Source organism: Strix aluco, chromosome 3, assembly GCF_031877795.1.
Source record: "Strix aluco isolate bStrAlu1 chromosome 3, bStrAlu1.hap1, whole genome shotgun sequence".
NCBI lineage: Eukaryota > Metazoa > Chordata > Aves > Strigiformes > Strigidae > Strix > Strix aluco.
In genome coordinates this window covers 83177510-83203818 of record NC_133933.1, presented here as the reverse complement: position 1 = coordinate 83203818, position 26309 = coordinate 83177510, and the positions used below count along the sequence as shown (strand labels likewise).

Below are 26309 nucleotides of genomic sequence, written 5' to 3'. Positions count from 1 at the left end.
GTGCCCCTACATGATTAAAAAAACCCCAAAATTGAAGGAGAACTAAAAGAAAAAAAACCTTGAGAATGGTTAAGGATAATCTAAAGTCCTAGGAAATATTTGGGGTGCTAGCTTAGAAGAAAATAATTCTAAGGATCAGATACCATTGATTTCAACAGTTGTGTCTTGGTGACCACCTCCTTGTTGTGGAGATGGTACTTCAGGCTCATCTATTGTTTTCAGATTTGCAGTACTCACTGTACAATGAAGAAAAAACACCCAGTGAGTAGCAGGAAGTAGGAAAGAATTATGAGAATGAGTTTTTGTGACACAGTTGTTAACAATACTTATGGAAAAAATTAAACTAAAACTAGTACAAAGCAATCCACAAAAAAATTCACTTGACAATGTAATTTCCAAACAGATGTCATAATCAAGACTTCAACGTACTTCGTAACAGGAACACCAAGAAGTGTGCTGATGCATCCCTGTAATACTGTTGAAACAAGGAGTAGAAAAATGAAGGAGAAAAGAGGAAAGCCTTTGTTTTTTTAAAGCTATAAAACTAAGGACCGCTTGTAGCAATCTCCTTTCTTGGGAAAACTGTGAACAAGACAGCAAAATTCCACAAACTTATCAGTCATAAGGAATTCAACTACTAATAATCAACTACTAATAAATCAACAGATCAAATGTCTAATGGTGTCAAGCTAACTTCAGTGAGTGTCAACAGTTCAAAAACCACCAGTAACTAGAAGGAAAAAGTCAGGGATGTTCCTATCGGTAAAAGATTCCCTGATTTTAGGCATTCTACCATTATGCTTTGAAACTTTTCTGCATCTTGTCTATTTTTAGCTGTTAGCAGTGATCACCATGCACTATTACCTTCAAAAATAATTGACAAATTGGCTGAAAAGCAAGCAGTTCAGGGAGCTGTCGGGGAGAATTTATGTATCAATTTTTCCCTGTCTGTGAGAACAACAAGCCAGAACTAAGGAAATCATCTATTTCTTTATATCATTCATCTACACAGTTGAAAAACTAGTTACTATGAATAATAATGGTATTTCTAAGAGGCTTCCCTTGTCCCATAAATTTCCTGGGAGAAATTCTCAAGGACAGAACAGAAATAATTAATCTAAGGAAAGATGATATTCTATCAGTACCTCTGGGCAGTGTTGACAAAATCAAATCAACTGTTAAATGAAGATGCAAACTAGATTACCCTTAATAGAATTGTGCAGTGATGAATTTGTACTGGATCATAAGCAGACAAAAGCCCACAGGAAAAAACTCACATTATTAGTGACTGAACTGTTTCTGGGTAGAAAGTGAACCTTCCTTCCTTTTCCTTGGAAAAAACATTCTTTCAGAATGCCCCAAGATTTGCCATTTTAAAACTTTTACTACTTCTGATCTTGTACTCAGGGCGGGCAAGACAGAAGACTCCTGACCAATCCCACTCATATGTGTTCCACTTACACTAGTTCACAACTGCATCTCTGGATAATTATCGAAGCACTCTGTGTTTAATTGGTCCTCTCTCTTCACCAGTGAATGACAATTTAAGTAAGAAAAAACAATATACCAAATCTGTCTAGATAAAAAGCTATTGACTAAGAAGCCTTTTTAGCTTTGCCTTACCTGTTACTAGTGCAAATTTTTTCTGTTTGGTATAAATGGAGACTACATCATTGAAAATGTCCAGCAATGCCAACATATTAAGAGGTGTGACTGTGCTAGAGAACACTGATGAGAGGTTCTCCAAAACCTCCTCATTTCTATTTAGTAAAAATTATTTCCTTAGTACAAACTGAACTGCTCACAACTATTGTATGATCATTTTGGTTAATATGCATCCTTTTCTAAGGTAATCATGCTCACACTAAAAGCAAGAGTTATAGCTTTAGTTTACAAGATATGCTATCATTTGCTTCCCTTCATCTCTAAATTGCAGTCTGCTCCAGGCAGTGGCCACACAGCTCATTTACTTTGCAGAGGCTCTTGGGTTATGAACAACTTGGTTACACTAAGTCTGAATCAAATCTATGTAAGATCTCACCAACATTTGAAATTGCTGCTTTCCTCTCTCAACTCTATTAATCTGTTTTCCACCACTGTGATGAATGTTAATTAACAACAACAACAAAATCCTAATCCACCAAGCAGTTCTGGCCCCAGATGAAGAAAGCAAGTATAATTTTATTGGGCTGTGGTGATATATACAAATATCTCTCTCTCAAAAGTTTATAAATATTTATTAAAATATTTATTAAAATATTTATTAAAATATTTATTCAAAAATATCAAAAGTTTATAAATAGAATATTTATTTTTATAAATAGATCTCTCAAAAGTTTATCTGCATTTTTATTATTTTTAAATATTACCAATTCTAATTTGTTTTTGTCTCCTGTATGTAGTTAATGCATAGTTATCATTATTAATCTTCCAAACACAATTTATTTCTCTGTCCTGCTTTCAAGCTGTAGTTGGTAAGAGCCCTGCGATGGCCTGCATTTCTATGTTATCCAGCACACTGGTGAACGTGCTCCATGACTAAGACTCCAAAGTGCTGTGATAACACAAGTAAATAAAGGAGTAACAACATTTTATTTTGTTCTCTGCAGGCTGCTGTACTACCTTAAACCAATCTGTATCAGTTGAATAAGCCTAATAAATGACTGCATAAACTAGTTACCAACTTGTGTGTTCTTGGAGGCCTGCAGCTCTGAAACACAAACCTCCCAGCTCTGCCAGAGCCATTTCTATTCTGAAAACATCCCAGTTCCCTGGTGGCCTACAGTGACACCATTCAGAATGAGAGATGCATCCACTGTAAAGTATTTAAACGGAATATGGAGCTGCGGGGAAGCTTAACTGCCAACAGGAAACACTGAGACGCTGCAGAAAAGAGGGGACAAGGAGTGCTTTTTGGAAGGAGTAACCAACAGAAGGCAAAACTACCTGAAAAAGTAAAATGCAACCCAATCAGGACAGAAATGCAACATACTATACTCTGACAGGTGCAATGACACACAGGATAGGGAACAAATGACAAAAGTAATTCAGAAAAGTATCCTGGAGTTATAGTACATGCCAAACTGAACTTGAACAAACAATGAATTGTCAGGGAAAAGGCAAACCCTATCCTGGGACATACAAGCCAAAGTCTCACCCACAAGATGTATGAAGCATATTTCAGCTGTATTCAACATTTGCAAAGCCTCAGCTAGAGTGCTGTGTTCAGTTTAAACCATGGCACACCATATGCTGAGCATCTAAAGAGATTTCAGGGAGGGAAAGAAGAGTGATAGGATGCCCAGAAAGTACAATCCGCTAGAAAAACTGAACAGAGTGCAGGCTTTGTTTTGTCTATTTTCAGTCTAAAGGAAAAAAATTGCAGGGACACATGGTGACAATCTCTAAATATGCAGAAGTTTCCTGTAACTAGAAGAGAATTACCTGTCTTCCATGTCTGTGGAGGACACAAAGCAACGCATTTCAACTGCAGCAAGGGAATTCAGGTGGGGTCTTGTGGCAAACACCCTGCTCCCTGCAAAAGCTTTTTAACAGTAAATACAGTGAGACACTGGGACAGATCACCTAGGGAGACTGAAGGCTTTTAAACACAAGGCAGAGAAAAGCCAGTCGGGAACGGTACAGGCAGAAGTGACCTGCCACAGAGCCCAGGACAGATCGGCATGCTCTAGCCTTGGTAGCCATGATGGCCAGCTTTGGGACATGGCTACATGCCCATGTTGCAATCACCTCCAACCACATTCAGGCACTGTAGTTTCTTCCCTGTCCCAGTTTTTCTGTCCCTTGGTTAATACGGCAGCTCTGCTACAGGTTTTTCTGTTCACAACTGCAACCACCTGCTGGGCAGTAACAGCTGGTTCCTCTCTTCTTGCAGGAACAGCCAATATCCTACCTCTTGGACTGCAATGGATTAAATGAGCTTTTGAGATTGTTTTTATCTGTAATTTATATGATTTCAAGAAGAGAGGCTTCAAAAGCAGAAGACAACAAAGACTCTGAAAGAGAACAAGGGCCTCCCTTCTCTCAGCCTTTCACCTTTCACAAAACCATGATTGTTTTGAGAGATGTGAAGGCCATTGAGGGACTTTACATATATAATAAAATCTACAGCTGGTGAGAACAGACACATTAAGAAATCCACCACTTGCACTGAGAATCTGTATAAGGGAAATTTCAGAAAATGGCTTAAATATTTAAATATTAAAAATTTAAATGTGAAAATTAGAAGCAAATTTAAAATCTTTTAAAATTTGCCCATATATATTACAGATGTGTAAACACCTATAAACAGAGCACACAATATTTTATTCTCAAGTAGTATGGGCTTCATTAAACAACTATAATTACTATTCTGCAAATTTGCTTGAATTTAAAAACCATCCTGTGGCAGACACAGACATAAACCTGCATGTACATATACTAAATGTAAATCCCCTTCTTTGGGAGCCTAATGACTATTCAACAGACTTACATGACACTGCTAGCACAGTACTGAAAAAGACAACCAGAAAAGTCTGGTTATCTTGGTGGCCTGGTAAAGGAATTCAATGCGTTTCCTTGCTTGATCAATGGCTCAAATGCTGGCCCACACCAGTGATGACTCACAACTGCAATTATCTAATGATCTTCTGCCAGCTGTGTGAATAAAACCAAGGACTGTGGTCCCAGAGTGATCCGTCCTCAATGCAGCATTATCATGACAATTTAAGATCCTCCTGGGTAGGCTCCATGAGTCAAAGTAATGGGTGGGCAGATGGCTAGAAATATTCTCACACTTGCAGAGGAGCGCTCTCATTCTGAACAATGCTGGCACGCCAAAGTTTGACATTTAGCTTCAAAAAAGGGACAGAGAAAGAAAAGTGGTAGCTTCCACTTCTTTCTTTCAGTAGGGAACTATACATGCAGTTCTAGTGTGCTGAATTTTTTCATTTTTATGACTGCTTGGTCTAAACAAGAATTAAAGAGCCACAGAGAAGCTTCAGAGCAGTTTTTTTGTGGAAGCATCCTGTGTGTTTGATCCTCCATCACTGATGGAACTGGCTGTTCAATCTGCACTATACAAGACACACAAACACCATTCTAATCAAAAGACAGCATTTTGTCAGCATTTAATATATTAGGGGTATCAAGAACAGGGGCTTTTTATTGATGCTTAAGTTCTATGAACTGCTACTTGTGTAAGACTTTAATAACTTGCTTGATTAAGTTTTCAGACCTCATCTGAAGACTCAACTCTGAGGATCAGCAAAAAGAGGAGTAGCAAACCACTTCCTTTAGAACAGCAAACCATCAAAACATACCCCCAGCGCAACACCTCATCAATGAGCAACCACGGACAAATGTCATTCTGAATGCTTCTGCTCCTGTAGAATGAAGCTAATAATACTCACTACCTTTGAGAAATAACACTGATATGCTTATACAACAGGAAGAAGAAAAGTTAAAAGAAGATTCCCACTCAGAATCATTAAATAGAATTCTTACTTATCTTGTGAGTTAATTAAAATAGTAATGTGTTCATGGTTAATTACTGGAGGTGAGATCAATCACAGGAGTGAACATGAAAGCTGGAGAAAAAAGAGAACGGAAGAAATCTTCAGTGATTTGTTTAGAAAGAGGACAAGAAACAAGCATTTTTACTACAACATCATTCTCATTTTAATCTCTCTGTATCAGCAAAGAATCTACCTACTGAAATTCCTGAAGGCTTAAACACACATGTTCATTTAAGGTGTCTGAGTGAATGACTTCTTAAATCTTTTTCCTGATGGCAAAATATATTTCAACATTTATTGTAAAAATCAAAACTATTTTTTATTCACAATTAAGGATGCAATCATTTAAGACATGGGAGGCTGTAAATCCTTTAAGCTCCATCAAAATTGCTTAAGCTCTTGTTTAAAACTCCTGTATGTAAAAAGGGATTCTCTACACTATGTTCAATGGTTACAGCTCTGTTTGAATCCATGTTATTTCACCTTGTGTTTTAAGGAATTCTGAGAAAGAAATGGAACATGAAATGCAGCTTGGGATTGAGTATGCCAACTAACATCTCCATTCACTAGAAAAGTGGAAAACAAACCACTGAGAGTTCAAACAAAACTTCTACTGAGTAAGGCACAAGAATAATATTTCACAATGACTTTTAGTTAAACTACTAAGCCATCACTTCTCTTGTAGGCTTAAAACAAATGAACATTTTTATAATATCTTGAGCATGAAGGTTCTGCAGACTCTAATATTTTAAGCAGCTCTTCAATTCCCTGCACACTTAGCAGAAAAATAAACAATCCAATATTAAGAGCTTGGTGAATCACAAAGCCTATGTGACGATCCAAATGAACATGAAGACTGGTATTTTAGTATTATCCTCCATGCTGTGTGGTCTGGTATTGTGCTAATTCTTCCTAAGAGCAATTCTGCACTCCTCCATCCCAAACCATATTTCCATTGTTCTGCATTCTGCTGAACAACAGCTCTCAGCATCCTAAATTGTGCAGCAGTCCCCTGTGGTTTGTAAGAAAGGGATAAAGCAACCCCCTGCATTTAGGCCTTAAACGAGGATTTGAACTGGATTGCTGAAGAAGGCAATGCGAAGTCCTATCCCTTCATTCTCTTACTTGGAATGGAGAGATCTGGTTCCTACTCCAGACACTTAAGTGATATTATGGTCTGTGAGAATTACTGATGTGAATTACCTGATGTGGATGGGGCTGCTTAAATATAATGGGTGTGGACCCAATTGTCACTCCTCTGCTCAGGCACAAGGATCTCAAAGTTCATGAGCATGTAAGGTTATTATGGGAAATCCTTCACTTGATACTCTTCTAGACATCTAGTCCTTCACACTTTTCCCCCCTTAAAATGGAGTGTACTGTGGCTGCAAATAAGTAACATATTTAATATATAATCTCTTGCCTTTCAAGAAATACAGGGTCTTAAAACTAGAGGACTACATTTTCAGTTTGTGTTTCTTCACTGACCTGCAATTAGAAGAGGTAATGGCAGATTAAAGTGGTGTTTGTAACAGCCACATGCCAAGGGTGTGAGATGCTAAATTCACACAGGCAAACAGCCAATGCTGCCACAGCTGTCACTGTGATTTTGTTGATGTCCTCCAGAGCAAGATTGTTGTCTTGGTGCCAAAACCACAGCCACTGCCAAAACACTGGCAGAGATCAGAGCTGAAGACTTCAGCCTTCTTCCTGGGAGCTCTGATGGAAGCAGCTCAAAGCTCATTTTCCCCCTGCAAGAGGGCAAGTGTCTGCCACACTGTGGCAATCGCTAGAATTGGCGCATTTGTTCACATTTCCTCGTCCCCCCAGTATTTCTTCATTTTCTTCCTTACTGCAATATGGAACCACAAAGAAATAAAAGGAGTAGACTAGAAACAAACAACAATAAGCAACTTGTTTCCCCCAACTATGAATTCTACCCTCCCACCCTGTGAGATCAAGGCAGGATTCAAACCCCAAATACTGTTAGAAGCAAGAAAGTCCAACTCCTCGAAAATCAATCCCCTTTTGACTGTGCTGGATTCTCAGGAGGGGGAAGAAAATGATGCCAAAACAACTTACTCCCCTGAAGAAAAAGGAAGAATTCTTTGCTCAGAATCAGTGTGAGAAGTACATGCCTTTTTTCTCCAGTATGAGAGTGCTTTTTCTCAACAGAGATAGATTCAAAGCTACTGAATTTCTCTCCAAACTCCAGTGATCTATTCATATAGATGTAGATAAGGGAACGAAACAACATTAGGACCATCTCTATAACCACACTGAAAAAACAATGATAATATCAGCTCTTGCATTGCTAAGCAGGTTGAGCTTACTACAGCTTTCACAGGACACTGCTTTCCTCTGTTAGTTTTTATTTTGATGAAGGTATTTAATGCTCATGGAATGACACCACCAGCAATGGCAAGATCCAGGATTAGCGTGGGCAGGTGCTGTGCACAAGTTTCTCCCACAACTCTGCCAATCAACCTCAAGCCTGACTCATCTTCTCTCAGCATTTTGTTTTCCTGAAACAGAGATTAACCACTGTGCCAAACTGTACGGTGTAAAGTTCCGCTAGGAATTTGAATGCCTGTAAACAAATTTTCCCTATCAGTGGCTCATAACTTGAAATCAGTGCTGTAAGGGCTTGAAGATGGAGGTGAAAGACTGAACAATAAACTTCTCATGATAATTACTTCACCTATAAAAATAACTTCTGCAAAAGAAAGATGAGGAAATTCACCTCAGCCCCAAGAAAAGAAATACCCTTTTTAAGACTTGTCCTTCTTTCATCTCTGCAACAACATCTAAATAGCAGCTGCTTTTAAATCAAACTAAGTTGTAAAACTAAGTTGGGTTATGAATTTCACCATTCTTCCTGCAAGAGCTAATCCAAAATGCATCTGCCAATAGCAGTATCTATCTTTGGTTCATCTCAAACTATTTTAAGGACAGTACTGGAAGGTATTCAAAGAATGGCGAAAGGAGCCAAACAACATTTTTATTGTTGCAATTTCAACACTTAGAATCCTGCATATCAGCCCGAAAGTGAGTTGTGAGCCAGGCCAGAAGACTGATTACCCATGATTAAGTGTCACTGTGAGGTGTTAATATAGAGAGGCATATAAGAACTCAGTTGGCAATTTTGTGAAGATAAAATAAAGGCTTTATTTAAAGCAGCAGTTGAGTTATTTATGCAGTAAACAGCTTAAGGCAAGTGCCATTTTTAAGTTCCTGCAAAAGTGTTTTTTCCTCCTGTAAAACCCACCCCAGGGTATTTCCTGAAAAAGTCTGTCATTGTGATGGATGGAAGTGTGCAGGGAAGCAGAGACAAGTTTCAAGAAGTGTTTGGCAGAAGAAAAGTTATTAATGCAACTTTGTTCACCAAAAGTAGCCAGGATAAATTTTTGATGTGCGGCAAGCATTTTAATCAGTCTGACTTTTTCATGAAGGTCACACAGAATATTTCAAGGTAACGGCATATGCATAAGCTACTGCAGAGTAAGTTAGACTGTGTACTTGCAGGGTGTCACATAGAGCCAACAACCTAGGTATCAGGTACCTTGAAACAGCTCTCCCTTCAGTGCAAGGTAAGTTGGCAAATTTGTTCTTACTTTGGGCTACCAAAGGGCAAGAACTTAACCTCAAGTACTACAAAGCAGCTGCTCTACCATAAATTTACTTAGTGTAATAACCTTTATTATTGGTCTACACTTGCACTGCACAGCACCTATGAAATACTGTAAAGTGGATATGAAAGAGCAAAAGACAGGCACTGTGGCATTTTCCAATTGCCATTAATTCACGTTTCATATACACATGACACCTTACACTTCAGTTCAAGCCTTCTTAACTCAGTTATGTTCAAAGACTGCTAAAGAACAACAACTCATTAAAGTTTCATTTATGCTACAAAGGCAAAGCTAGGAAGATTGCTAGTCTTAGCAGGTATTTCTTCAGGTATATGAGAATAAAGGAAGAACCTTGGCAGGAGACATGTCTCTCGTTATGGACATGGATCAGAACAGAGCCAGCAATATTATTCTTTACTAAGTAAGTCTTATGGAAATTAAAATTATGAAATAAATTCCAGAGTGTTGTTCATTCTCCTTTGCCTATTCTCAGTATACTTAATTTTGAGTTTCTTTCACAATTCCCTGCAACGTTGCCCGAGTTTTGCAATGGCTATGCAAGGCTATAGTCTAGGTTGACAGCCATTTATAAACTGCTTTGATAAGCCGCCATCTCCCTATCCCTCCTCCAAGCAGAAGCATCAAGGGTCCCACTGGGATCCCACAAATGGAAACGAGGATTGGAGTCTGGCAGAAGTGTGTAGCACTGGCAGGATGAGTTACTACAAAGGTGACCAGGCAGTCCCAAACAGTCTCTTTCATAGCTCAGCTGAGATTTCTCCATGGATCTGAATGATATGGGAAACTAATTTCTAAGATGTTGCCACACTTGAGATCATCTGTTGATAAAAGGCAAAACTGCACGAGTGGTGACCCAAGAGTGCCCTTTATAAGCACTGATGCAATTGTAACTACACAGGTCACATTTCCCTAGAGCTGGTACTGAGCAGAAGTAAAGAGAAAACCAGAAACAGTGATATTAACTTCAACCCCATTACAGCCTAGCAGTGAAGCTCTGCCAGTGATTTACAAAGTGAAGGTTTCCAAGGGCATAGCAACAGCATGCTTCCTCCTTGAAATTATTTGTATTACTGTTCTACTTTACCTTAATTTAGCATGTAATTGATTTAAATGTAAAATGAGATTTTGTTTTTCCAGACATTTATTTCATAAAATTTGATTTAGTAGAAAAATACATTATTTCTAATTTATGGCAACCCCTTCTAAACCCTTTTTAATTACATGGGTATTTGTGTTCCATTATTATCCTTCTGAGTTTGATGGCAGTATTATAATTGTTCCAAGTTCTTTCCTAAAGAGAATGCTGTTTTCCTTCTCTTTTTCAGCTCACTATGCCCTGAAGTTTTCCTTAATGACTTTGAGTAAAGTAGTAAAAACACATTTTCTGTGAGAACATTTCCAGCAAACTGTCTTCTACAACACACTTATTTCTGTCTGGAGATAGAGAGACAAACAGATGGGGCTGTTCACAACCACCTCATGCACACACACTACTTTCTTTATGCTTTTAGAAAATCTGCCCTGTGTATTTGCCAGAGGCAAAATTAAAAATAAGAGATTAAGAAAAACACCTAATCTCCTTTCAAAGACTCCAAGCCATGCTGTCACACTGTTGCTTAACTTTTTTTCCTAGGTCATTTCACCCTTTTCCAGGCTAAGTTTATTTAAGTTCCACTTTAGGCACTGGATCTTGTTATACCTTTTGTCTATAGAAAGAAAAATCCTTTATTCCACTCTTACTCTACAGATGCAAAATCCTACATATAAAATAATTAATTCAACCTCCAATATTTCTTCAGTAAATTGCAAGTATTAAATATACTAAGCATCGCAATATGACGACTGTTTTTCTAGACCCCTTATTATTTTGGCTGAGTCACCATCCCTGGAGGTATTTAAAGATGTGTAGATGTGGCACTTAGGGACACGGTTTACAGTTACGTGCAGAAGAATGGTGAGGAGACAGGCAATGGAGGTCAGTACAGCTATTTCCAAGATTCTTTATAATAAATCCCTTTATGCTCTGTTAAGGCAGCGGAGATTTCTATTTCACATTGTAGCATATCATTGCTTATGCTGCCCTAGGCTGGGTTTCCCTGTCATGCACTTTCCCTGTACATGTTCACCTGCAAGGCTATACACTAGCCATTGTGTTATCTAGATTTACTGCGCATGCACACTCTCACAGAAAAGCTTCATAAGCTCATGCCCGTTGTTCCTTGCCATAAGCCATCACTCCACGGTGCCTTGGACCTCCCCACTTGCTATTTACCTCGCTCAGGTAATTGTTGGGGAACCCCCGCTGAGACGTCAAGGTAATAAAAGCCTTTTGATCATCTGTGCGTGTATTGTGCTTGTGTATCCAACCCTGCTTGGGTCTAGTAAGGTGTCACCACTGGTGGAGGCCAGTCTGATGTCATCACCTGGATCTGACACATGGTTTAGTGGTGGACTTGGTAGTGTTAGGCTTCCAGTTTGGGCTCAATAACCTTAAAGGTCTTTTCTAATCTAAATGATCCTCTGATTTCAACAAATTTCTATGAACTCTCTCTAGAAGTTCCATATCTATCTTAAAGTCCTGAACTGGACATAGTATTTTATCAGGGGTTTACCAAAGCTGTGTTTAGTGGAAAGATTACTTACCACTTAAAAATGTGTATTTTGCATAATTTTTTTAGTCACAATACTTGTTATGACGTCAATGCAGTAGTCTATGAAGCGCCCTGTATTTTCCTGAATCTGTTCTATATCACCTGTAGCATACACTGCTTTCCATAGGAATAATTTCTCTTAACTTTATGAGCCTTAAACTTAGCTAATTCTTACATGCCTTCACTTCCATAGGAATCCCTATGTTACTAAACTGAGATATCTGCCTGAGCCTTTGGTGCACCTGCAATAGCATTTCAGCTCAAAACAGAAGTGTGGTTCTAAAGCAAGTCTCCTCACCACTCTCACTTCCCACAGCAAACAGGTTTCAGTGTACACAGACTGGATTCCTTCTGGATGTAACTCACGTAGCAGATAGACTCTGGGAGTGCACCAAAAGTACTTCAACCAATAATGGAAATTCTGTTCAAAGGACAGAACTACAGCTAGTCCAAAGTAAAACTCTCAAAGTGGACATTGGATCCTCAACCCGAACCATTTCACTCCTGTAATTATTAAACCACACTGCTTGTTACTGTAGATGCAGCTTATGCCTTCCAGGGATTGCAAAGGGAGCTCTGGGAGACCAGCTGACAACCTACCTGATTTCAGATTTTGAAGAGGGATAAATCCCTCTCTGGTTCCCAGATGTCTTACCCTCACTTGGCTACACTGAAATGCAGATTGTCATAATGGGACCATTTAACAAGCAGTTCACATCTTTATAAATCAGTACCCTGCTGTCCTTCTTACTTTGTTATCTGACAATCTTTGTTGACTCCAAATATTTCCAAAGATTTTATTCTCTAGATTCCCGAGGAATTTACTGAACAGCATTAGACCTTGCTAGGAAAGACCTCACTCATTTCTCTCCGTGTTCATGTCTCACAGAACCAGTTTGTAGATCATCCATGTCTGTAATTTTAACTCCACTTGTGCAAACTTTTAAATCCAGGGATCTTTGTTTTATCAAGACAAAAGGCCTCTTTGGAAATCTGAGCGTTTGATGACGTTATAAACCACCCATGCAATCTTACCCTCCTAAGAGGTAGCAGGCATATTTGACAACACCCATTTTTCGTGAAACTATGCTACACAGAACAAATATGTTTGTCTTTTAATTCTTTATTCATGGAGTCTCAATGAATCATTAGAACCTTGGGAAATAGTTAAAACAGTATTAATGCAGTGCTAACCTACTATTTATTAAGTACTGAAGCAATATCCCATGGACCCAGATCCTATCCTACTAGGTGGTGTACAGATAGAATGGAAGGGTCCTTGTCCCAAATCGTTTAAATGTCTAATACTAAAAGCTGTTAGACCTGTACAATAATTGCTTCACAGGGTTTTACATTAGAAATGTTAATTACATATATGTATTTTAAATTGCTTTTATCTTTTGCTTCTTGTTCTAGTTGTTCCAGCACTGCAAGCTGGTCTTGGGTCTAAGCAGACTGCAAGGGTCTAATCCTGCTCTTTTGAAAATCAAAGTGAGTCGCTCCAAGTGTAACTGCACTGATGCACTAATGAACATAATATACTATGGCAGTTCTTGGAAAGGTGGACAGAATGGGAAATTCTTACACAGCATGAATGAACATGATTTTTCTGTTCACATCACTAGATATTTTCCTGCTTTCCTTCCAAATAATCATGGTTAAGACCCTTCATAGTTCTGTGACAGATTTCATATTTGATGATCGCTACAAATGAATCAATGCATTTCCTTCTTTCCTCTCAATTTCTTCTTGAGGTCTTAATAGAGATCCACAGTATGAACTTGTGGCAAAAATCATCACTATTTTTATACAAGAGTGGTGGGGACAGAAGTGTTTTATCTATTGTTGCCACTTCCCACAGTGGGCCCTGAAATACTGTGGAAGTGCTGGGAAGATGACTTGCTATTCTAAGTTTCCTCTATTTATCCACTGCCTCTTAAGCCTTGCCCTATCGCACACTTGCCTATGGGAGCCATGCCAAGTTGCCCTGGTGGAAGAAATACATAAACGTGCAAAAGCAGCAGCTTGATGTTAAAACAAATATCAAAGAATACCATAACATAGGAAAAAATTAGAAAACATATTGCCTCATAATGTAAGATGACTGAGGATTGAGTCTGCCCTGGTTACTTGCAGTGGCATCTTCCAATCTCTCTAACAAGACTTCATGGAATTCCTTCAGAGCACTCACAGACCTGCAACCAAGGAGCTAATAAAAGCACTCTTACCCTTAGCCACCCTTAACCAAGTGCAATTTTGTTAAACTCTTGCATAAATGCTCAGAGCAAGACAGCAGGATTCATGTTTATTACCTGAATTGTCTGGTAAACTGAAGGATCAAATCCTTTCACAGTCACCTCCCGGAAAACTCTTGGCTCCAGTTCCTCTTTGGTCAGATCACAGTGATATATGATACCTAAAATAGAGTGCCAGTTTGTCAGCTTAGTATATGTCCATCATTAAAAGGATGTCAGTTTAGGCACTGTGACGGAGTAATGAATGGCAAAGGTAACTCAGCAGGGTGAAAAAACAGTAGCTCCAGACACATTCTTTCAGTTAATATACAATTTAACACATGCGTATATGCACTTCATCTGGGAAGGCTGCAAAGGCTTTCTGTACAGAAAGAATAATTCTCACCACCCATACAAAGCCAAGTATCCAAAGTGGGTTAAGCAAAATGGAAAAGAGATTTGTTTTCATAAAGTTACATAGCATTTATTGAGAATGATAATGTCGGAAGAAAGAAGTATAAAGTCAATTTTCAAACATCTCCTCTAGAGCCACCAGACTGAGAATAAATATATCAAGAATTTCACTCAGGTCAACATTTTTCTCTTTATGATAAAATATTTTGAAATTACAATGCAAAGGTCCCTCCAGATAACAGAAAGAGTTGAGCATCCACTTAAAATTGTGGCAGACTAGCACAGGTTACCTATGTTAACTGAACAGAATTTGGTCTCATTTATTTTACATGTCGATCCTGCAGGTTTGAAGGCAACTTCGCTTGCTTGAGTTGCACCTATAATCTCCAAAGGATTGTGCACATGAGAAAATTTATGTCTATAAGCAGTATAAAACTTCTAGGTTGCAGCAGAGGCAGAATCACACAGACTGTAGCAATCTAGACACTACACAGATGTGTAAATAGCCAAGAAGAATTTTGCATTTAGACTATAAATCATATCTCCTGCCATTCAACCCTACTAACATTTGAGCATGTGCCACACAGTGTGACTACTGTTGTGTTTCCACACTGGTTAACATATTACAAAATCCTAATATTCATGGATATGCTACAGATACATATGATACATAAAACTAACCTCAGTGTTAATTACTCTTTGTTTTTCTGCTTTACAACAAGATGGTCTCTAAAATTTTAAACGTGTATTAGGGAAAAGAACACTGAAAGTTAAGGCAACAAGCCCCCTACAGGGATCCTCAATGTAATAAAATTAACCAAGGTGGACAGGACTTGATTGAAATATTGCTGTATTGTGTATATTTTAGATACTTTCAGGAAACCAGAAGTAATTATTACAGAGGTTATAGCTAAAAAATTTATATTGAAACATGAAATAGTGAGGAAACTTATCTGATACAAGGGAATTGCCTCATTAAATCACTTTATAGACTGCAGAAAATCAAAAAGATACAGATTGGCAGAGGAACACAGATGAAAACCAGCATTTCTAATAACTGATAAAGTCTCTTTCTGTAATGGGGAATTAACAGGGGAATAAAAGTAGGACTACTCTAATCTACTCTAAATTTTTTCCCTTCATTTGTCACAAGAAAGCCTAATGCAGGGTGACAGGTACAAACAAGCATTAAAGTAGCATTTCCCTTAAAGATTAGGTCCAGAAAGTGATGTGAGAGCACAAAGGAAAGCACACCAGGCTGTAACAAGTAGAGCAGTCATTTGACATATGTACAGCTGCCCAAGCTGGATAACATATCGGCAAACATTACACACAGAGCAGGTAGAATAGCTGCATATTAGGAAATCACATGATGAAGTATAAGCCCAGTCATAGACTGCATTTCAGGAGTCAATCAACCTAATATTACAGTAACATGCAATCCAACCTCTGGTATTGCATCTCTTGTTCTATTTTTAGCAGCATGACATTTAATATCCAAAAACATGGTAATGTTGGGGCCTGTACTCTTTTGCTGGGTGCTAAATACATGCAAAACACTAGAGTGCTCACGTAAGTGTCTGACTGGAGTGGACAGCAGGGCAAACCATATTTTTCAGGGAATGGCAAAAATAATTTTTATGGTGTCAGCATCTATGGTTTTAGAACTGCTTTATTCGTTATTTCATATATGTGTTTACTATTACTTTTGTTGTAGATATTAAACACCAGTATGCTGATTTGTTTTTAATTAGAAAAAAAGAGTGCAATTTAATACAAGTGCCGATTATATTGATTTCTAATAATATTCTAATAAAATAAATTTAAAAATATAAAATAATAAAATAAATTTTGTAATAGTAAAGTAGGAAAATCTAGGTTAATCAAGAACCAGGCCCATACCTTTTATCTGGGTATTTCACTGATAGGGCGAATGGAGATTGCATGCAAATTAAAAGATAAACACACACCTACCTAAAAGTTACCTCTCTGGTCTGCTTTTCTCACCCTTTCCTTATTCCCATACAGTCTATCTCCATTTCTTCCCTTCCTCTTTCTTACAGATTCCAGGTTGATCTGCCCCTGTTAACAGAACCATGCCATGGCAAACTCCCTGAAGATGCTAAGCACGTGGATGAAAAGGAGAAAAAAAAGGAGAAAAAAAAATCTGCTTAAGCAACCAGCAAGCAGTGAGAGCAGCCATTGCTGGCTGGCTGGCAAGCCACAGGCTGAAAAAGATCTTTGGGCTCTTCCCCTCCACATGTTTAGCAGCTGCAGAGACTCTACTGGCTCAGCTGAGATGAATGGTGCATGCTTATAAGACTGGCAACTTCTGGCCCCATGAGGTGGGATGTGAGCAACTATGTGAACCATCAAGTTGGAGTGAAGCATTTGCTCAAGCCTTATTGCTCGACAACAATAAAAGAGAATATTTGGTTTCTTCTGTGCACTATTAAATCAAGTACTAATTATAGAGAAGCAGCACATATTCCTCCTGGGTTTGGTCAATTATTAAAGACTTAATTTAAAACGTGGAACCTGTTGGTGACAGAAATTATTTGCACAAGTTACTTTCATTACATCGGGACAGCGAAGAATTGCAGTTGTTGATGCCATGTCTGACCTTCTCTATGGAGGTTCCTAGATGTTTACTTGGATTGATAGTGAAGTATCACTGGTTTAGCTTTTGCTCTTAGCCTAGGAAAATGAGCATGTTACATGTTGTAAATTCACCCCTTTTTACATTTTGCTTAACATATCTTTTCAAGAATGAAACTGGATGATGCATGTGGTCAGCCCGACTTTGTTCTATGGTAAGATGCCCTCTTTTAAACAAACTTTTAAACAGCATTCAGATCATTGCAGCCATTGCAACTGGAGAAGAGCTTGAGGACACTCTTGCATTTACCTCTAACATAATATATCTTATTTCTGGTTATGTAAAGAGTAAGATAATAATAGGAAAGATAATAATAATAGGAAATTCATCACAATTCTTATCTGCTAAGTTTGAAACATAATTTTGATAATTTGACACAGTCCTTTCTAGCAAAACCAGCAAACCTATCAAAACTATTATACAGCCATTTTGCAATGTGGCTGTGCTCTAACTGAAGCAGAGCGAAAATATACATCAGATGCTACAAGAACATTTCAGATCATCTTCTGATTCATGATCACTCACAATACCCTGGAAAAAGATAAAGATTCTGGAGCCTATCTCCCTTCTCCATATTTGAATCCTGTCCTGTATTAGCTATTGATTGTTTGGGCCATAAAGAAAGAAAAAAAAACCCCACAAACAAAAACGAACAGGAAATACATTTTCTTGTCATATACTAGCTTGACTATTGTGTAGAAATCTCTTCCTATTCAAAATCCTGGAATACTTATTGGTGCCACACACATACTACATAATGCTTTGGACAGCTCTGGCTTTGCAGGATTGTACAAAGAGGATTCCTACAGCAATCCAAGAACACCAAATGTTGTAAGGACAGATAGCAAGGATGCTCTAATGAGGCTACGCATAAATGAATCACAAAGCTGTCAGAGAAAGCATTTTTGCGACTTTTATTAACGTTCTTCAAAATTGTGATGAAAATCACATGATACATTAACAATTGTCTTCAATGGAATTTGTAAACTTGTATCTTGCTGTATGAAGCAAGAGCTGTTTAGAAAGCTATAATTTCATCCGTAGTACAAGACAGTCTCAAGTAATTTCTCAAAGCAGGTCTCAGATATTAGTAGGCATATTATTTAGGCTTCATGGATCAAGGGCTGGTACAGATTGAAGTGCACAACCACTACTTACTACATGGGGAGAAGCAGTTTTTCTGCATCTTGGAGGTACCTAATAACTACTAAACAACAGAAAACGAGAAAGATACTGTTCCAAGGAAAAGGAACAAAACTAAGGGAAAAAAAAAAATCTTACCTGGAGATAAAAAGGAAGTAAACTGATAGAATATTTCAGTGTCCTTCTTTTGGCCACTATATCCCACAATACTGCCAACCTCTAGGGGGAAGGTCTTGAGATGTGCACCAGTAGCTAGGTCATGAAGTTGCAGGATATTCTTCACATCGTGCAGATAGCACAAAACCAGAAAGTTGGACCTCACGCAAGCAACCCATTCTGCAGAGTGTGGAAGAGAAAAACAGCCACAGAAAATACAGTAAAAAAAAAAAAAAATGTAAGAAAGAAAACAATCAGACATAACCTGATTCTAAAATTCTTTAGCATACCTAAATACATGCACCCAAATTTCTAACATGCATTGAATTTAACTCTTAAAACTTCAGAAGTCACCTGTCTTCTGAAATAAAAAAGTGAACCCAAGACCGACATTCTTTGGAAACGCACTAATCATGCTGCTTGATGCTAAATTATGCAGACACAGGAATAAAGAATTGCTTAACCAAGATGCTTATGCATTTGGGGTGCTTTTAGATCAATATTGTTCTTAAATATCACATATTTCAATGGAAAACCCAAGAAAAACATTAATTGTTGCCAGCAAAACTTACAGAAATGCATTAAAATCACAGAATCATAGAATGGTTTGGATTGCAAGGGACCTTAAAGATCACCTAGTTCCAAACCCCCTGCCATGGACAGGGACACCTTCCACTAGATCAGGTTGCTCAAAGCCCCATCCAACCTGGCCTTGATTGAACACTTACAGCGAGGGGGCATCTACCACTTCTCTGGGCAACCTGTTCAAGTGTCTCACCACCCTCATAGTAAAGAATTTCTTTATCTAATCTAAAGCTACCCTATTTCAAGTTTAAAACTGTTACTCCTCGTCCTATCCCTACACTCCCTGATAAAGATTCCCTCCCCATCTTTCCTGTGGGCCCCCTTGAAGTACTGGAAAGCCGCTATAAGGTCTCCCTGGAGCCTTCTCTTTTCCAGGTTGAACAACCCCAACTCTCTCAGCCTGTCCTCATAAGGGAGGTGCTCCAGCCCCCTGATCATCTTCATGGCCCTCCTCTGGACCCGCTCCAACAGGTCCACGTCCTTCTTAATCTGGGGGCCCCAGAGCTGGACACAGGACTCCAGGTGGGGTCTCACAAGAGCAGAGTAGAAAGGGAGAATCACCTCCCTCAACCTGCTGGCCACACTTCTCTTGATACAGCCCAGGATACAGTTGGTTTTCTGGGCTGCAAATGCACATTGCTGGCTCACAGTCAGTTTTCCATACACTAATATCCCCAAGTCTTTCTCCACGGGGCTGCTCTCAACGCACTCATTGCCCAGCCTGTATTTGTGCATGGGACTGGCTCAACCCATGTGCTGGACCTTGGCACCTGTCTTTGTTGAACTTCATGAGGTTTGCACGGGCCCACCTCTCAAGCCAGACAAGGTCCCTCTGAATGGCATCCTTTCCCTCCAGTGTGTTGACCGCACCACACAGCTTGGTGTCAAAATTGAAACAAACATTATGATTTAGACTCAAGCTAAACTAGTAAGAACAAAAAGACATGTGATCCTGTATTGCGCATTAAAGTATAGAACCTAGAGATTACTATTAATCTTGGTTTTATTGCCTAAGTGTTCAGGAGGCTGTTCTCTTACACAAGCTCTATGGGGTGTTAAGAAAAGGCCTATGCTGAGGTGATATCCTCAACGCGCCATTTTAAAAAACTCCATGTCTATTCAAGAAGATTATTTTGTTAAACAACATTCTTGAGACTGTAAGGTAGTAGGAACAAGATACAGCAGAGTGAACTCAGTCTGGCAAAAGGACCCAGGAACAAAGCACTCCTCAGAGCTTCATTTCCTTTATGCCTCTCCTGGCAGCCCTGGGCCTCTGCTGAGCTGCTGACCTCGGCTGTGCAGCTGTGCAGGAACGAGAACTTCTGTTTCACATAACCTTTCACATTCTGAGTTTCTTCCTCAGAATAATTACCAGAGATACATTAACTTTTTCATGGAATGCTAATTTTTTTAATTGGGCCTTAGAAAATCCAAACTGATTTAAAAAAAGGGTCTGAGCTGGCAATTTCTACAAAAATCCCTGCAGTTTTACTGACCATCTCACTTCAATCCCCATCTTTATATTCTGTGAAGTGTAGAAACTCTTCAGGGCTCCAGTTCACCCAGACCATACCATGTAACATATTCTGTCCTGTCTCCTGTGCCACTGGCTCTAGATCTTTAGTGACAAATCTATATATTTACTCGTGCAGACAGGAGAAAGACTGAAAAATCTTCATCTCTCTTAGTATTTCCGTCATTTAAGAAACCAGTTACCTTAATTTGCAACAAAAGTATTTTAACGTCTTCTCATTAATTCACAAATCAAATAAAACAAGGTTAAAAATAAAAAAAAAATATCTGGAAGGAGGGAATGAGAGTCCTTAGTGTTTTTTTTTTTTGGTAGGACTAGGTGAGGTGGTGATTCTTGTCCTCTTCCAACTACGCATGTGTCACTTCTCCCCTGACAAGTCAGACTGGAAACCTAAATCGTGGGCAAGGTACCAGCATTGGACAATGCTTTCTCTTATCTGCTGGATGCAAAAAATGAAAAGATGAAATCAAACAAGCAAGAAAAATCAGGTAGGACTGACTGGGGCATACTGTAATGTCAAAGTAGCACTGTGAGATGGGGAGTTTAAAATACCAACATCAGGAAAAAATATCAAAAACAAAACAGAAGCAAGGCAAAATTGACTGAATTTCAGTTTTACATTATTTTATGTTATTCCCATTGTAACAGTTTTTTCAGTTTCCCTGAAGTACTATAAAACCAAATAATTTGAATCCACAAGAGTTGTACTGATGACAGTCTTATAAATGCATCTTTGTACATTCAGGTTCCAGAACAAAAGTTCAAAGTTGTATCATGTGGCTCTTCATTGAAGGGTAACAAGCTCTTTCTGAATTGAAGGTCAAAACTCATTATTCTGTAACAATTAGCTTCTTTAACAGTCCCTGCTTTCATATACAGTTCAGGTCTGTCATGACCCCCTAGAGCTCAAAGACCTTCAAATCCTAATAGCTCAACAGAGTCTACTTTCCTTTTAGCTTCTTCCTAAAGGACCATTGAAATTTAACACTAGTCTGACTTTCTGGCCATATGAATTTATGTTACATAAACACCAAAATAAAGCTTTACTACTCCCCTCTTCCTAAAGACCACCGCTGACAGGTTTTTTTACCCCCAGACTTTCTAAATTCCTCAGGAGCTTCTAGCCTAAATCTGGGAAATTTCTAATCACAGCCCCAGAGTACAACACTAATTGAAATTTCAACCATGAAGCCATGACCTGAAATAATAAGATACGGCACAACATAACACTGTTTATAAATCAGTAATTGATGTGTAATTTTAGCTCTGGAGTGACATAAACTTCTTAAGTGAGGCTGGAGAACAGAATAAACTTTGTAAGTTTAATTGTTATATCCAACTACATATTTTGAAATATAGAATCATCCTTGGCTATATCAACAAGGAGAACATGCAGTAATTTAAAATATTTATTATGTTGTTACTGCACAAATCTGCCAACATTCCCATGTAAAACTGGTTTAACAACACAAAATATAAATTTAAAAAGTAGCATCCTTACAGTAACACACCATTTTTGTCTGCAGAATTAACTGCTCTGCAGTAAGTATGAGATTCCCATGAATTCTACCGGTGTTCTCAGTAACACCTGTAACTAAAATGCCCAGTTTCACTCTTGAAATTTCCTGGCACTTAGTTTCACTAAATGAATTACAGACACTCTCAGATCAACTTCAAACAATACGTAGTTTTGCTTTCGTAAAAATAGCACTTAAGCAATCTTTATTTTAAAATTAAATTGTGATGATTGTTAATTCCTCACTAATAATTTGATAAAGCACTGCAGTTTAATGGATGTTTTCATTAAAAGTCAAAGTACATTATTACTTCAACTTACATATTATGAAGAGATATTACTCTTTTATTAAAAAGACTCAATTGCCCAGGGGTAAGGCTGCTGGCTTACATACTGAAGAACTTGCCTTCAAAGCAGCAATATTAACTCTCTATCACCTCTTTGGTTTACAAATTACATTCTCTCAACAAGGTGAAGATTACAGCTGAGAAGACAACATAAAATGTTTTTAAAACATTCCATGAGATTTAGGAACACAGCTGCTGTGTGTAATACCTGTATTATAACCTGTTTTGGTGCATTGCTAACTGTCTCTGAAACTTAATGGAAACTACAAAGAAATGCAAAAATCAAAACAGAGCAAAACATTGAAGCAGACTTGAAAGAGCAGAAGAAAAAAGACACTAAGAACCAACACACATATACATAGCAAGCTAAGGCAATGGCGAATTATTAACAAGAGCTATTTTTTGACTGCAAGCTACAAGCTGAGCCTCTGTTACTCCCACCCTCAGCACTGAGAACTGTAGATACTGTTGAGTTTGTTGCATTAGCAGTCACAGCCTCCTTGGTTTTGCTCATGCTTTGCAGAACGCATCCTGCATGCCTCTCTATTTCCTGGAAGTTTTTAAGCTTGTGTGCTTGCAAACTTCACATGTCTAAAAGCTAAGCCTGACACCATTGCTATAGGCTCCCTTTATAGACAATGGGCAGAAACAAGCACCTTTAGAATGCAGCTCACACAATTATGTTGGCTACCTTGTTCTACAACACTGTGAATTGCTCGCTGACCAGTTTCACTCGCACAAGTGTTTTTTAAAAAAAGCTAACCATCTGAGATGTCTCCAATGGATAGGGTCAGTTTATTTTCAGTTAATACCAATGAACAGAGCAATTATTCTTGCAGCTATGCCTAAATTTATCAACTGTTCTCCAGCATACTTACAACACCCATCAGGCAAAAGATTTATTTTACTAAACAATAAACATGCAGAAGTTGCCTTTTCCAACCTGAGCCTCTTGGCTCAGGCATCAGAGAGGCACTCATAGGTACTGAAAGCAGGTTGTGAAGAATTATCCTTGGTGTTGCCCATTTCTCTCTGAAGATGACAGCGACCACCCTGATGACTACAATAGGTTACACACAATCCTTCAATAGCTAAATTTGGGCTGAGGAATTATACTTCTTAACATGGCCTAGAAAACTTGAGGTCAACCATCTCTAGAAGTTCTAGTTCAACCTTTTAGAAATTCATATACTACCGCTTTCCAAAAACTTTTTTATTTTGACAGCTTTCATTAGTAGCAAAGGCATGCCACTAGACTGGCACCTGCAATGTTGCTATGAACAACTTTTCAAATAGTTTCAGGAAAAAAAAGGTTGAATCCTCACAAACATCTGTGCTGCTAACCTTAACTGCTTGTAACAGTTCTGACCTTTCATTTCTGCAGCAGTAGCTACAGCATGTTAAGGGTGCAACTGTACAAACGTGCTTTGACAGATACACGCTGAAACGTTGATGGAGAAGAACATGCCAAGCTAGAAGAGCTAGGTAGCCATAAGTCTTCAGCAGAAACTGCTGAGTTACTTGCTATACAATGTGCTTGTGCGTCTACTCAACAAATAATGAGTATATTTCAATGGACTGTCAAAGCTTTAGCTGGAAAATAGACCTGGAAGGTCATTTCGGTTTCTTTGGTCATTACAGACAGTGACCATAAACTTCAGTTCTCTGCAGATTAACAGGTATCCATCCCGATCTCAAGTAAAATGACCCGTAATCACCACTCTAAGGCAACTTATGGGTAGACTTGCAAGCAATTTGCAGAATAAAACATGAATCAATTTGAAATGTGAGTAAATGTTGATGAGCCCTCACAACATAAAGCATATGTCTTCTCTCTGAGGCACCAACCTCAGTGACAGCTTGTATGTTTAAGTTAATGGAAAAGCTTCAACTAATTTCAACATGACAAGGATTTTATACCCCACATCCTCTCAGTATGAGACACACAAACAAGAGACAGAGTGGGGGAGGGCAAAGTTCTTCTGAAGCTGCAAACATCAGGATTTTCCTTATGCAACCCACAGGCTTTAGTCATCTGTGACTGATGCAGGTTTTCCATGGTAAACAGAGTTAAAAAGAGCCACAAAAGCCCTACCAGGGGAGCAGAATAAAACTTCCTGTCAGGGACATGCATCTGGACCACATGCTCTCCCCATGTCCCCAGTGATTGAGGGACTGTATCTGGCCTGGCCAGGTCATAGGGGGTGCTTTTTGTTGCTGGGAAACACTGGAGCTAAGCCACATCCCAGCTGGTTTGGGTTTTGTTTTGGTTTTGGTTTTTTTCTTCACATTTCACAGTAGAAGCTTATCGATCTGGTCATTTGCATTGCAGCCAATTTCCTCCTCTCTGCCACACTTCTGCACTAGCCGATTCCGCAAGGTGCTTCCTCTGGGCTATACACAGAAGGCCACACGACTGCTCCTCAGAACAGTCACACAACCCTTCACGCACCTGCTTCTCAAGCAAAACTCCCAAGTGTGTAGAGCTATGGGTACTGTGAAAAACACCACAGGGTAAACAGAGCGCACAAGCTTCCTGGCAGCTAAGATGAACATGAGGGATTACTCACATCCATGCACATCCTTGTCATTCAGAATCAACAATTTCATGGTACTCATTCCAGACTTTCCTTCCTTGTTTCACTGCAGTGCCAAAAGATATATTTCAGTTGCCGTAACTCCTCTCCCCAAACTCTTAAGCATTTATGAATTAGCTAGCATGTTAAATGTATGAAGAAGAATACTGTTTTTCACTTGGAGCGCACATTCTAGCTGAGAGAAAGGAAGCATTTTACATACATTGAGTATAGGTGTGCAGATGTTTACAAGGTATAGGAGCATTGCTAGCTTTGGCCCTGCTTGTTAAATGGCCAACTGAGATGCAAGGAACTGTTCAAGATCACTCACCTCATCTATGACACATTCAGGAACGCGTCTTATTTCTCAGCCCTCCTTACTGACGAAATCTGTTTTTCTTTTCATTGTCACAAGTACAGGGCTAGATATAACTGCCACTCTCAAGTTGCCCTGCTCTACCAGTATTGGGCACTTTCGTGGGGGGTCACAGTTCAAAAAATTAATTGCTTAACCTTTTAAAGACAGCAGGTTTATCCTATGCCTTAAAACTAGGGTCACGTGTCTAATGATCAGCCTGCATTTACAGTTTCATAGCCGCCTTCTAACTAACTCAGCACACGTAGTTGCAGCTATGTGGTCATTTAAAGCACTAATTCAACATTAGATATGAACCTCTCTTATGGTTCTATTTTAGACTCCCTGAAAGTTAAAAGTAACACTTTATAAACAAACTCTAAAGGAGAGAAAATGAGTCTCATCATACTCCAGTATGTTCTGAGGCCCCCTTAAATTTCATTTTAAAATAGCTGTTATTTATTTGTTTCCCTCAGCTCACATAGTAGATATCTAAATTTACCTCAACTCTGTATGAAATCCCTGCTGAGAGTTGTAAAATGAGGTGTGTGTACAACCTCATTGCAGGAATGTTTGGTTTCTTCCCTGTATTTCCCAGATCAGCTCATTTACAAATAGTTCTGAAAACAAAAAGGTCAAAGCCAATAATAAAAGTCTATCTTGAAGAATATGTTGAAGAAGCCAAATAACATTCCCAACACCTTGTAGGCATGTGTGTTTATTTCTTGGTTAGATTATATTAGCTATAGCATCTTCCCTAGGAATGTGTTACGATACTTTGTGTAATTTTTCTTTTTGCCATTGATGGACACTGGCAGAGCTTCGTAATTCTTAATCCCAAATTTATTATTCATAAATAAATCTATTTCTATATGTGCACAGTGCATCTTATATGAAACTGAATCTAAGTTAACACACAGAAATGAAGAAGGGTACAGCTACCAGGCAGATCACACCAGAGAGAGAGAGT

The 26309-nt window shown here is 38.6% G+C and overlaps 1 protein-coding gene across 2 annotated transcripts in view; it reads right to left on the bottom strand.

Moving 5' to 3' along the window:
• The window catches only part of PREP (prolyl endopeptidase), a 108827-nt gene that overhangs the window by 25777 nt on the left and 56741 nt on the right, over nucleotides 1-26309 (bottom strand). For both annotated transcript variants that reach the window (XM_074819426.1, XM_074819427.1), the window contains exons 9-10: nucleotides 18409-18606; nucleotides 14133-14236 (exon numbers count right to left, since the gene is read on the bottom strand). In XM_074819426.1, coding sequence (XP_074675527.1) covers nucleotides 14133-14236; nucleotides 18409-18606 — 302 coding nt within the window. The remainder of the gene's footprint in view (nucleotides 1-14132; nucleotides 14237-18408; nucleotides 18607-26309) is intronic.